The 14,345-nt window shown below is 53.5% G+C and overlaps 1 protein-coding gene across 1 annotated transcript in view; it reads right to left on the bottom strand.

Annotated features, from left to right (window-relative positions):
• Window positions 1–984: 984 nt before the first annotated feature.
• Window positions 985–14,345, bottom strand: part of Sh3bp4 (SH3 domain binding protein 4) — an 80,641-nt gene continuing 67,280 nt past the window's right edge. The window contains exons 4-6 of the mRNA XM_028876306.2: window positions 10,139–12,492; window positions 3,610–3,798; window positions 985–2,897 (exon numbers count right to left, since the gene is read on the bottom strand). Of these exons, the coding sequence (XP_028732139.1) occupies window positions 2,673–2,897; window positions 3,610–3,798; window positions 10,139–12,492 (2,768 nt within the window). The 3' untranslated portion in view covers window positions 985–2,672. The remainder of the gene's footprint in view (window positions 2,898–3,609; window positions 3,799–10,138; window positions 12,493–14,345) is intronic.

Below are 14,345 nucleotides of genomic sequence, written 5' to 3'. Positions count from 1 at the left end.
AATAGGAACAGGGTTCTCTGAGCTCATTATTAGGCGTTTGACGTCCAGGGCTGACTGATCCTGCTGCTACGGAGCCTGTGGAAACCAACATCTACAGTAGGGAATGCATAGAAGAGGCCATTCACCTCGTGGCCAAGTACAAAACCAAGAGGAAGAGTCTGTTCCCGGACTCTCATCAAGGGCACACTCCCAGTAACCTAGCCTCCCCACCTCTTAAAGGTCCCACCCCCATTGTGCCCGGCTGGAGACAAAGCCTTAAACTCCAGGGCCTCAGGGGGACACTCAGGGTCCAGAATGAACATAGGTGTAGAAGGTGGAGGGGGTCGGGCTCACAGGGGACTCTGACCCGTTTGACAAGCCCAGGCTGTGCAGACGAGGCCTCCCTGTCTGTGCTGCCCAGGTGTCAATGCTATAGACACTGTACCCAGGTCTGGCCCGTCTCTGGTCCAGCTGGCTCCTATTCAGCCTGTTGATTGATTCCAGTCTCTCAAGCAGCCTCCCCATGGGCCAAGCTCCTCCCCACCTCCTCCAGCTGGGGTTGGTCAACCGGGCAGTATCGACACTTCTTCCTCCATTTTTTTTCTGACAATAGGAAGGATACACCCAGAGGAAGCCACTGCTTGCTCCCATCAGGAGGCCCAAGAAGATGCCCAGCACATCTGGAAACTGCTGGGTCTTGAACTCCATGCTGGGGGATGGTGGTAGTAGTTCCAGGTGGTAGAGACGAGGAACAAGGAGAGATATAGAGACCTGCCTGCTTCCTTTGGGTGCCCTGGGTGACACTGACTCCCATTTGGTTGTCATGAATGATCTACTCACTCAAGAGCAATTAAATTAACAGCAAGAGAAAAAAAAAATCCCCTACACTAACTGGCACCCTGTCACTCAGAGTGACTGACAGGAACCTAGTCACTGACTGATCTTCATGCTGGGTTTCATTTAAAAGTCTGTCTAGGCACAGAAAGACACATACACACACACTAACCAGTTAAAATATCCAAATAAAATTTACTGCAACTTTTGAAGAATTTCATTTGTGTGCTTTAAGACTTGTTGCATAGGAAACTATCCAAAGGCCCTGAGGAAAAAATATCCGTGGTTTAAGGTGCAACTGGTTTTGTTTCTTCTTTGGGGAAAAAGGTAAAGAGATGTTCTCTAGGTAAAACGAAGGTGCAGGATGACGCATGTCAGTGCCGATGAGGATTCGTGTGACTTGGTTCTTGTGGCGTGAGTACCTACTTTTAAGTCTGTTGGTCTGCAGTGTCTGAGTCGGAAGCCAGGGGACATTTCAGCTCAATGCAGGGTTGGTACATTGGTCACAAATGAAGTCATTAACTGTGCCAGGAAAGCAGATGGAGGGCTGCCCCAGGGTCTGGAACTGCCCCTGGAGACAGACGGCCTGAGTTCCACCCATTGCCGGGCTCACTTAACCGCTGATCTTTCTAGCATGAGTTCTATTTCCTGTTTCCTCCCCAAAGGCCACCGCTACTGTGTGACCCACCACCCTGAAGCTGAATTCAGTCCTCTGGAAACTCCCACCTTCCCACAGGGCATCACTTAGGGAAACGTTGCCCGTGCTAATATTTATGCTGTCGGATAACCAGTTAGCCCCCATTCCCAAGGAGACGGAGCGCCCCAGGGAGGAGAAGGTTAAATGTGAGAGGTGAAGTGTGGAGTTTGGCAACGGCAGACGGCACCTTGGCATGCCAGCACATGACCTCGCCGGGAAGGTGACCGTGATGGGCACAGGAAGAGTCAGGGGCCACCAGGCTCTGGCTGGGTGGTGTGGCTTTCCTCCCACCTACAACGGAGGCAGCAGAGCCACCCTGAGGGAGACAGCACTCAGTGCCCGGCGTGGCAGGGACCACCTTATTCTCAAGGGAGCACTGGTCTTCTGAATGGTGACCGCGTACACCCAGGGGTGACAGGGACCCCCAGGGATTTCTTGTTTGCTGGCAGAACCTCAATGGCACTGAGCTGCCACACGGGAGCTTCGCTGCTCACCAAAGCACACAGACCAACAGGTCCTGTGGATGGCCACTGCGGACAGCAAGGCAGGAGAAGAAAGGAGGGCTGGGACTGTGGCCTCCCCAGGGTCCATCTACTGAAAGCCACCAGGCCTATGGACTCGCCTTCTCACAGGCGACGAGTGGAAAATGTCCGCATGGAGCAAACTCCTTGCGTTGAAATGCAAAGTGTGCCTGGGACTCAGAAACACCGGTGGCCTTTAAATATCTATATACACCTGGAACATAATTTAAAAAGGCCTTTAGAGAACATAAAAACCTCAACAGCATTTGCCTTTACTAAGGAGATTTTTTTTTTAAATAACTTTTACAGTCCATTAAAAAATTAGATACCACCTTTCTTATGTCCTCTCTAGTCCTTTGTTAAAAAAGTGATTTTAAATTTAAACATACATTTCAACAAAGAGAAGGTAACACGACTGGCAACAACCAGAAGTAGAAAGTCCCTGGGGCCTGCCCCTGGATCGAGGGGAGGGGCGGAGAGGCAAAGGTCCTCAGTCTCTCCTGGGCGTGGCTGGCAGACGGGCCTCTACCTGAGCAGCCATGCCCCTGCACCCCCCCCCCCCGTGATGGCTCGGCCCCCACTGTGGAGAGATGGTGTGGGGGGGTCCAGCTCTGGCGAGCCGTCGGGCAGGGGCCCCCCACTCAGATCACAAAGTCATCATGGTCCACGGGGCTGAAGGCCGCTGCCCTCAGGATGTCCAGCGAGTTCACCAGGATCAGGGTCCCCGTGAGGTGCTTCCAGCGCCTGGTGATGGGGTTCTTCATCTTGTCCAGGCCTATGTGCAGCTCCTGGATGACATCCCGGTAGCTGTCCCCAATCTGGTGGCTCCAGGTGAGTAAGAAGTCATAGGCGGGTTTCCACATGGCCTGGGTGATGGAGTTACCAAAAAGAGAAGGTAAGGTCAGAGGACCGCGAGCTCCGTCAGTCAGTCAGTCAGTCTGTCTGTCCGTCCTATGACGCTCAGGTTACAGTCACAGCAGCAGGTGGAGCCAGCTGCGCTGGTCAGCCTACAGTGGGCAAACGGTGTAGTGTCCTCGTGATTCCGAGTCACCGAACAGAAGCTCTCCTTCCTTACAGCACCTGCTTTCACCCGTGCCGCCGCTGCGTATTAGAAACTGATCATGCAAAGAAAGAACACCTTCATGCTTGGGCCCTCCCTGTCTTGTGAGTCTGAATCAGCTTCCAGGAACACACCACAGTCATCCTCCACAAGCAGGCAGCCAGTCCTTGGGCAGGACTCCACCAGACCCACCTTGGCCTAAGTTAGGTAACGCAGCGGACGTTCAGCCAATACAGGGAGCCGCCTGCTCCTCCCCCCCCCCCGCCCCCGCCCCGTTCTGTTGATACATTTATTGACCTTACAAGAGGCCATTTTAAAGTCAAATTAGCAAGGGAGGGCGGCCACCCTTCCCAGCTTGTGGCAGCGCGGCCCTGATGACCTCTCCCGCAGGTTCTCAAGGCAGGATCCTTACCCTCCTAGAGTGCTAGAATGTTCATGGTTTATTACTGTACCCCACGGGTCCCAGGAACCGAGGGGCAAAGTAATTTAAGTAACCAAGGGGTTGGAGCCCCACTCACCTCACTGTCCACCACCCCATTCCTGTCTCGGTGGGGAGACTCATACGCGTCCATCTGTTGCTTGGAGACCTTGGCCAGCTTCTCAGCCAGTTCCCTCCAGCGCTGGGCCACCTCAACAGCGGTGGTCAGGAGCACAAAGTCCTGGATGAGTCTGACCACCAGGCCCTGACAGTCCATTTTCAGCAAAGCCTGGGAAGATGAAGCAGAGTGTGAGGCCAGGGTAGGCTCGGCTTTTGGGGGAGGTCAACCTGCAGGTGATGCTCTTTACCCCACGAGTTCAGGGCCTATGCAGTGTCCAGGGCCCTTACCTAGCACGCTAGCACCGTCCATGCACAAGAGGAAAGAGATGGCTGACAGGGTGGATGCGTTGGCACCATCTCTAAAACCCATGTCCAGGACCCCAGAAGTGACCTAGCTCGGAAAGGGACCTTTTCACATGTACCATGACAAGCAAGGCCATGGCAGGCCACCATGGCTAATGTCTTTACAAGAGCCACCCACTTATGGAGCAGGGCCGGACTGATAGTCTCTCCCGAGGGAAGGTGCGTGGTGCTCCCAGCCAGGGAAGGCCTATCTCAAGCTGGCCAAGCACATCTGTTGTGCAGATAACAACACACACTGGGAGACACGGAGCAGCTATGTCCAGAGCCCCTCAGCCAGAGACGGCAGAGGCAGAGGCAGAGGCAGAGGCAGGCCCCGGCTTCTGGAGGCTCTTCCCATGCTGCTGGGCCCACGGCCCCAGGAGTTGAACCAAACACAGTGTCATTTCAACTACTTAACGGATCTCATTCACAAAGTGGTTGGCTATAATTTGGATTTTGATATCTGCAAAGAAACTTTGGTTTTTAAGAAAGCTAAATATGTGTTTATGTGGCAGAAGAAAAAGGCATGATCATGTAGGTAGTCACGTGTGTGTGGGAGCGGGTGTCAGGTTTAAGCTTTGTTTGATGTGCTGTGAGCTTAGGGATAAACTGAGGCAGGAAGGGTCCCCTCAGCTCTATGTGTTGTCCTGGATGAGAATGTGAATGAGCACAGGGTTTAACAGCGAGTCACTCAGTCATAGCAAACAGTAAGTCACTCAGTCATAGCAAACAAACCCTGGTGTCTGTGCACTTGGCTGCCTGGCTCTGAGGTGGCCTCGTGTTCTAGGTAACAGTGTGCGTCAAAATCACCTGCTTTGGATTCAAGTCACTCTTGGCAGGAGTCAGCTAATCCGTTCTCTCCCCAGGGGCCCCAGGCATAGACTACAAAGGTCCTGGGACATTCAGGCCACTCTCTGGCCTCTGATGGGCCACTGCTGACCAGGAGAGCACATGGCCAGGTCCAGGGCAGCTGAGGGTCCATTTCTGGGAGTGCTGATGCCAGGAACGAAGGAGTCTCATCTCTCCTGCGCTCCACTCAGCTTCCTCACACAACTTCTACTGAGCCCAGCACTGGCTCTGTCTGTTACCCAGCTGCTCATACCACACAGAGTATGAGCACACAGCGCCTTCTCCAAAAGGGTGAACTTTGGATACATGTAAGTTCTAGCAACGGGAAGTACACCTCAGGATTCCAGCTCTGGGGATTCCCAACCCTTGTGTAGACAGCTTACTCAGGGATACACAGGTGTACTGGAAAATACTGAAGGAAATAAAACACAATCCAGATTTCAGATAGAATCTTACTAATACATGTGAAAGGGCAGATTTAAATTGTGGCTTGTAGGTTACATGGTTTCTGTCCCAACTTCTCGGGTGGGGGTGGAAGGTAGGGGTGCGAGGGGAGAAAGACCATGCCTAAAGGCAGCTCTTCTGGTTTTATTCCCGTTGCCGTGATAAACACCCCGAGCAAAAGCCACATGGGAGGAAAGGGGGATTAGCACTCCAGGTTACAGCCCATCCTTGAGTAGGGAAGTCAAGGGAGGGGCTCAGCCAGCTAGTGACATCACACAGTCAACAGCAGAGAGAAACAGATGTGCCCATCCTGTCTGCTTGCTGCTTTCTACTGTTTTACACAGTTCGGGGTCCCGTGCCTAGAGAATGGCACCACCCACAGTGGGCTGGGTCTTCCTATGTTATCCTTAAGACAGTCCCCTGCAGACATGATCAGGCCAACCTGATCCAAGCAATTCTTCAGTTGAAATCTTCTTTATAGGTAATTTTAAGGTTATGGTAAGCTGACTTTAAAATTAACCGTCACAGCAACTGTAGACAACCGGGAGGTGAAGGGACATGGCTGTGTCCCTATTTACGGTGACGTGTGGCCAGTAACAGGCTGTGTGGCTGCTAACCCGTTTTTTACAAGCTCTTAGGAAAACACAGTAAGCTAGTATTTGGGCCTTTGCTGTTGTGGCGGCTCTCTCTCTGGGGTCTCCTGGCCTGTGGGATAAGGTGGGTTTTCTCCTGATCCGTTCTGAGCCCCCTTGCACCCTTACAGTCTAGACTCTTCTGTCTTCTTGCTGGCCGCCCACCTTGGTGTCTCAATCCACTCCCCTCCTAGAGACAGCTGCCTTCCTGGCTTGCACCCTACAAACCCCACTCCCTTCTTTCTCATGCAGACTCCTCCAAGGGGCCCACTGCAGCCCATGTTCTGTAAGTCCCACGCTGTGACCCAGGGGACTATTGGAGGCCTGGTTCTTGTGGTAGCTCCAGGACCAGAAGAGACAGCTGGGTGGGGCTTTCACAGTCTTCCCAGTGATTGAGTGAGGCTCCCATGGTTGTTTCTAAAAATCTCTTTTGTTCTTTCATTTCCAGCCAATGACTTCTCCCTCCCCACAGGAACAGAGACCACAGGGCCCATTCAGGGTGGGGTCCTCAAATCGGGAAACAGCGTCTTACACCAATGGCGTGCTGTCTGGGAGTGGAGAGACGGCTCGGTAGCTGAGAACATTGCAGCTCTGTCACGAAGAGCAGACTTCAGATCCCAGCACCCACATCAGGTCGCTTGCAAACGCCTGTCACTCCATCTCCGATGGATTTGAAGCCCTCCTTTGGCCTCGAGGGATACCAGAGCATGTGTGTGAGTGAGTGTGTGAAAACACACACACTCACACCCCCCCCCCAAAAAAAATCTATTCTTTTTTTTAAGTGTACTGACTTAAGCTAAAAAGCATATGACTGGGTTAAACCCATCACAGTCCCTAAAGAGCTGGTTCCGTGGGGTCCTGCCTATGACTCTTTCTCCCCAGGCCACTTCAAACGTATGCTCACGAGACGACGGATTTAGAAGGCGCACACGGACCTGCAGTCAGATCCTTCCCCTCACTCGGTGTTTCTGTAAGTCAGACTATACATGACCATGTTTCCACCCGAGCTTTCAAATACACTTAGGACATTCTCCTTCCACGGCCCACACAGCACAACAGAAGACGCACAGGATTCCAAGGCCTCAAAACCAGAACACATTCTGCATTTCCTCCCCTTCAGGACCCCCCCCCCCCCACTCCACACCAAACCCCAGGCTACAAATCAAGACCCGCACCCCTGCAGGCACTGGGCCAATGGCTTCAGGGACAGTGCATGTCTCCTGTCACCCTGCAGTCAGCTGACCCAAAGCGACACTCGCTATCTGTGTATCCAATGGTACTTCCTGCTCTCTGGAAAGAGCTTGTGAGTATGACAGACAGGTTTCACCGAGGGTCTCGAACTTCAGTGGTCATCAAAACTGTCGGTGCCTCCAATCAAATAAGCAAAGGTACCCGAGTGCAGGCTGCCCCAGAAAAGCCAACTGTGAAACACCCACCATAAAATCCTACCCATTGTCAAGAGGGACACAGGAGGCCCTGAGTGGCATAGGCTGCTAGCTCTTGTCACACACAGAAAGAGAATGGACAGCAGCAGAGAAAGAAATAATAGTGTGACCCCCGAGAGCACAGAAGGCTCAGATCTTCTGAGCTCAGGCCATTGCTCACACACCCATTCATTCATTCATTCATTCATTCATTCATTCACCTCTCTCTCCCTACTTCCTCCGCACCCCTCTTCCCTCCCTTCCTCCCTCCCTCCCCCCTCCTTCTTCTAGGGTCTCCTCTATGCCTTCCTTCCACCATGGAGTGTAGATCTAATGGAGGACAGTCATAAGAAGCAAGTGTGCGCCAATCCTGACTCGAGCAAGCACTGTGGAGGTCCAGGAGCACAAGCTTGCTTCATCAAGGGCCGGAAGCGACATCGGAATGGGCATCTGAGAGCACTCATCACCAGGAGCTCCGGGCAGGAGGGGCACCAGCTGTGGGACATGGCAAGGGAGACAGCTGGTGCATGCAGGACACAGAGAAAAGCCCACAGGCAGAGAGAGGCACCTGCCACAGGCCTGAGGTTCAGGGGAGGAGCCCCTAGACCTTCGCGAGACCCTTCCCTTCCAATCTGCACAGTGGCTGTCTCAAAGCTCCCCACTTCCTCCAGTTATAGTTGCCAGAGCAGGGATGTTGATAGTGCAAAGGCAGCTTGTAAACAGGAGGGGGCGCTGGTCTAGCCGTGCCCTGCTAGGTGAGGCAGGGGAAAGCTGGGGCCAAGGCTAGAAGAAACCCCGCTGACCCTCGGTCACGAATCCAAACGAAGCAGGTTGCCGATGCTGGGGTTAGCCAGCCGTGGGTTTTTGAGGTTTGGCCAGCCATTAAAATTCAGCTATTCAGGAGGCAATGCCCGAGATAGCTGGGGAGAACAGAACACGGAGGAACCTGTTTTCTTTTTTATTACAAAACTGCCTTTGCCCCAGGGCCAACTCTCAGCCAAGGTCCAACTGCATCTCCTCCAGACAGGAAGGCAGAGGGGACCCAGAGGTACACAGGACCCTCCTGACCCCTCCCATGGATCAAAGAAACAAAACCCCTCTCCAAACTTGCCATGCTGAATAAGAACCTGACTGTGAACAGTAAATAGGAAACGGGCATGAAGCCCCCATTCATGAGGTTTGCCCACAGAGGAAGGAGCTGAGCCTGGTCCAGGTAAGCGTCCTTCAGCGGTCGTGGGAGGGACAGTCCACGGAAGGGACAAACCATGCGGTTTACGTTCCATGGAAGCATCTGGTTCTGCAGTCAATGAAGGATGCTGACGGAGGGCTTCCAGGAAACACATGCTCCTGCCCTGGGGAGCTCCAGTCAGCCAGGAAGGCCAGGGCAAGCGGGCTCTCCATGACCTTCAGGAGACCTGTTTCACATGGCGACAGCTGAGGGGGGAGATCTGTTTGACCCCTGGGGGTGACCTACATGCACAGCCCGCATCGTCCCACTCACTTCTGGCTTCTTTCCCAGGGAAACAGCCACCAAGGCCTACTGGGGCCTAACTGTCAAGGGCCCTCCTAATTCACACTGCCATCTCCCTTTCTGGGGGGGTCTCAGGCCTGTTGGTCCCATGCTGTGCCAGCATGTTACTCAGAGAGATGCTGGACGATGTCATCCAGAGGGGCAGGTGGGGATGGGATGTGGAGGAGGAGCCAAAGAGCTGGGGACAGGAGGGGCAAGAGGGGTCAGGAAGAGGTCACCAAGGGTTTCCATTGGCAACAGTGATCACCAGAACCACACAACTGGGGTGGGTTGCCTGCGGGAAACCATGGGCCTGTTCCACTGCCTTATCCTCCAAAGCCCAGGTTGCTGGAAGAACCGGAAGGCCTCAAAAAATGTTCCTAGCTGGCCTGTGGTCAGTGTGCCACAGAACAACATTGAACTTCTTTCCCAAGCATTTCTTAGAATGCCTGTTCGTTTTATAGCGGCCAAGAGCCTGTCCCCCGTGGACTCAAATGAACCCCAGGCAGGGAGCAGGTATCACAATAGAGACAGATGTCGGAGGCGCCAGGTAATACAGAGCAAGAACTCACATCAAAGCAGACCAGGCTTTTGCCACTAAGTCCCAGAGCTTGCTGCGGACCCAAGGACACACGGGTCCCCTCCAAAGATGCAAACAGAGGCTTCTGGATCACAGCCCTGCTGCCTTCTCCCCTTGGTGTCCTGGTTTGCTTTCCACTGCTGTGATAAACCTCATGACCGAAAGCACATCCCCCCCCTCCTCCTGCCCCAGAGGGGCGGGGGAAGGAAGAAAGGGTTTATTTGGCTTACACATCCTGATCACAGCCATCACTGAAGGAAGTCAGGGCAGGAACTCAAGCGGGAGCCGAGTTGGGAACCACGGAGCAGGGCTGCTCATGGGCTTGCTCAGTTGGCTTTCTCATACAACCCAGGACAGACGGACAGGAGGAGCACTCCCCACAGTAGGCCAGGCCCTCCCACACCAATCATTAATCAAGGAAATGCCCCCATCGACTTGCTCTGAAGCCAATCTGATGGAGGCGATTTCTCAATTGAGGCTTCCTCTTCTTGGGGGACTCTAGTTGGTGTCAAGTTGGCAAAAACTGATCAGCGAACACAGGTCCACCCAAGACCATGGAGAGGCTCATACATGTAGAAGAGGGGAGAGACACCTTCCTTGGGGTTCCTTAAGTACTGGACAGCTGCCCTTCCAACACTGTCCCCCCGTGAGCTGGCCCCCCCATACGACCCATGCTTGTCTGCCTCAGGAAGCTCTCCCCCAGGCTTGGGCACCTGCCGAGCACTCACCATGACCAGCTCCTTCTGGAAGGACTTCCGGTCCTTGTTGTCAGGGTTGTTACAGTCTTCCTTCAGCTTTTCCAGAACAGACGCCACCCGCTCCGCCTCGCTGTCCAGCTCTGCCCGGCAGAAGAAGGTGAGCGGCAGGTTCCCGTACCCCAGGGCGTCGGCGAAGGCCCGCCAGCTGCTGATGTTCTCCATCAGCAAGGTCCGCACGGAAGCGTAGATGTAGGTGAGGAACTTGCAGGGCCGCAGGATCTGCTCCAGCAGCACCGACGTGCTCAGCTCGGGCCCCGAGAGCAGGCTGGGCCGGGCCTTGCCCACGACCAGCACGTTCTTGGTGTGCACCAAGCCCACCTTGCCCTGATAGTAGCCGATGTACCACTCCTTGGTCCACAGCTGTCCCTTGAGGCGGATGCGCTCCTCACTGAGCAGCGCCACGGCGTCCCCTTTCTTGTACTCCAGCAGGTAATGGCTCTTGTTCTGCCGCACCACGGTCTTCAGCAGCTTGCCGAACTTGAGACTGGACACGGGGCGGTCCTGGAACGTTGGGTACTTGGTGGTGACCACGAACGGGGACAAGATGATCTTCCCGACCTCGTTCTTCTTCAGGAACCGCCTCTGCCCAGACGGCTTAACGGCGCTTTTGGGGGGTGGCTGCGGAGTCTGGACACAAAACTGGGTGAGGATGGTGTCCTGATCGTCCTTGACCTGTACCCTCAGCGTGAAGTCGGACAGCTCGTTGGGGTTCTGGGAGATGACGGAGTAGATGAGGCGGCTAACCTTCCCGAGTTTCATCTGGAAGCCTCTCACCACCTTGGCTTGTTCGCTGGCCTTGACCTCATAGTTGGTCATATTTGAGAACATACACACTTTGAGATCCTGGGGTCTGGACAAGACGAACTGGTGCTTGCCCCAGAGCTGGAGGGCCACCGGGGCAGGACCGGGAGCCTGCCTAGTAACCTCGCTGACCAAGAGGGTCTTGGGGGCACAATCATGTCCAAAAATGGTCACCACTGTCTTGAAGGATGGATGGATGTGTTTGGGACCATAGAGACCCACAGTGACCCTCTTATTGATGAAGTCCCACACGGTGGAAGGGTAGAGGATGTTGGGGCCCTGGGCAACAATAGCTAGGTACATGCAGGGTTCTAGGTTGTCCAGCTGTACCTGTATCGTGTCCCCATAGCTGTAGGCGAGGGGGATGGGGACATAAGGCCCCTCCTTGGAGTCACTTCTGAGGCACTGCAGGACCACTGTACTTTTGCTGAAGATGTCGGCCTTCACCTCGGCAGAGACCTTCATCTCCAGGATGATGAAGGTACTCACCTCCAGGTTGCTCAGCTTCACCTCTACCACGGGGCTGATGCTGCTGGATCTATCACTGTTGAGCTCCAGTGGAGGGTCCAGCAGGGCTTTCATGGAGATCTGCTGTGTCTCCCCAGGGGCTACATGGCCCTCGGGCACGTGGATGCTGATGTTGGTGTCAGGGAGCTGCACGGAGCCCCCGGAACTATCCAGCTTGCACACGATGTTTGTTTCCACTGCTTGGGTCTGGCCCCAACCTGGGCTTTGGCCGAGCAGGTCCAAGTCATGGCAGGATCGCGCCAGCTTCCGGTGATTCAGCCAGGCGGTTCGGAAATCTTCTCGGCTTTGAAACTGTTCTGGGGCGGGTGACTTCAAGCCTGTGAAGAAACTGGATGTCGTGGGAGTATCCGATTTGGCTTGTAGGACGGAGAGTTCCGAAAGGCTGTAGGAACGCTTACTTCTGAAGAAGGGATTGTCCCGCTTAACCGGCTGCTCCACGTGGAGTCCGTTGGTGGCTGGGAGCTCGTCAAAGATGTTGCCGGTGCTGTTGGTGGTTGCTGAGCTGGATTCAGTGAAGGAAGATGTGCCCGTATCAAAGAGGAGCAAATCCACAGTGCTCTTGGGGTTCAGCTCATCCAGGCTGGGTTGTGCGTTCCCGTTCAGAAATGGGTTCGTTCGGACTCCATTCCAGAAAGGGTTGTTACTATAGGGCCTGCCAGATTCTTTCTGGTCATCCGTCCAGCCCCCTAGCAGATCCAGCTCCTTGACGACCTCCTCGGGGCTATCGGGGAGATTGTCGATCATGCCACTGTCACTGAGGGTAGAATTCCGGTAATTGAGTGGCTGCACGTAGGAGGACGGGATGTAGCCCATCTCGGTGGTGTTGTGGGCATACCACCACTCTCCGCCAGACGTGTCCAGGACGTAGAGGTGGTCGCCCTTGGAGAACTTCAGGGTGGTGAAGTTGTTTGGGCAATAGTCTTTGATCGCGATCACCTCCTTTGCGTTTCCAAAAGGCGTGGGGTTGTCTACCAGCAAGGCACTGGGGGAAGGCACTGCGCAAAACACAAAGAGAGAGAGAAAGAGTGTGAGGCCAGGCCTACAGGCCCAGGAGACACTTCCAAACAGAGGGTAGGGTGGGTGGATGAGGGGTGGGGTGGGCTAGAAATGGATGGTGCCATGATGTACCATCCCAGGTGGGTGGCTACCAACACAGCCAGGAAACAACAGAAACTATCCGGGTACAGATTCATGTGAGCCCCACGTAGCCCATGCATTGACTCAGGAGTGCTCAGGTGCTCTGCCACTCAGCCGCTTTCCAATTCAACCTTCTAATTGAGGCAAAGGACCCAGAAGATTGTCCCGAAACCACCCTAGAAAGGCAGATCACATGATAGGAAGTGGACATGTCCCTGTGTTCTGAACACCTCATTTTGATAAAAAAATTTTTAAATCTAATTTCTGACCAGGACTGTCACTGTTATGAAAGGGAAGACAAATGTAAAATGCTGGAGAGCATACTGAGACTATAGGCTAGGCAGTGGCCCAGAGATGCTACAGGCGAGGCATTGGCCCAGGGATGCTATGGGCTAGACAGTGGCATGCTGCATGTATAACTGGGAATGAGGAACCCTCAGATTCCAGCGACAGATCGTTGAGTCCTTGTTCTCTTTTGGTATGGAAGACAGGAAAGGAGGGGCAGCAGGTCTTTGATAACCAGGACTAGTTCAGTTTCAAAATCCAACCCATTCCTCACTCCTCTTCAGCTGACAGTGATATGTGTGTGTGTGTGTGTGTGTGTGTGTGTGTGTGTTGAACCATTTTAAATATTATTTGAAGCATAGAACCCCTACACCTTGATAATCAAAGGTTTGTCTAGCCACGCATTGTGTTACTACCCAATAATTATTTGAACACAGCTTGAAAAGCCATCACTTTAAAAACAAATCAGGGTGAAGCATGGTTCTCCCCATCACATCACATGCCTGTGAGTACCACAGACAATACCTGGAACAGACAAAGTAAGTCATCTAAGCAGAGTGTGCTTGGAAAAATAATGGATGTGTTCAGCTCCCACATGAGCCAGCCCCCGGTGATACAATTTTCAAGGGAGAGAACGCTCTTCCTGATGGAGGCAGACATGGTACATCCCCTGGGCAAGCCCTCCAACATGGCCTTGCTTATTTAGTCTGTAGATATCAGGTCTCTGTAGCAAACAGAAAGAAACATTCTTTCCTTTTAAATGAAATTAAACTGTGCATGCTTGCACGAGTGTACACACACACATACACACTGGTGTGCACAGCATAGATGTGGAGAACAGACGGTCACTTTTAGGACTAGGTTCTCTCCTTCCACTGTGAGATCCAGAAATTGATCTCATGTCCTCAGGCTTAAGGAACAAGCTTTCTTATCCACAGAATCATCTTGCCAGCTCAAATAAAAACTTTTTCCAAAACCAAGTGTACGCAGGAACAAGCAAAAGGACTAAAAACTTCCCAGCAAAACCCGCTTGACAGCCGCTCAATACGGGATGAAACCCACGGCCACTGGGCCATCATCTACCACACTGGCTGCACAGACACCATTTCCTGCCAGGCTCCGTTCTCTTTGAAAGGGGACACGACAGCTCAAAGTCTATCTCCTTGGCCAAGCTTGGGAAGCAGACAAGGAATCGCTTCACTTACACTCACAGCTGGCAGAGGAGCTCTTGGCCTCCTCGGGCCCTGGAACCCGCCCTCCCCCTTGTTTAAAAAGATGCAAAGCCCTGCTGTGGTACCCCGCTGCTGCTGGCTGGCCAGACCTATGCTGAATCGCCTTTTGGAGCCATGTAAGCATGGGGCTGCCTATTCTTCCCCATGGAGAAAGAGCATCTTTCTTAGTAGGCTGTGGTGAGGCCTGAAGTCAG

The sequence above is a fragment of the Peromyscus leucopus genome, chromosome 13 (genome assembly GCF_004664715.2).
Source record: "Peromyscus leucopus breed LL Stock chromosome 13, UCI_PerLeu_2.1, whole genome shotgun sequence".
In the NCBI taxonomy this organism is placed as follows: Eukaryota; Metazoa; Chordata; class Mammalia; order Rodentia; family Cricetidae; genus Peromyscus; species Peromyscus leucopus.
The sequence above is the reverse complement of the archived record's forward strand: the minus strand, read 5'-3'. Positions and strand labels throughout refer to the sequence as shown.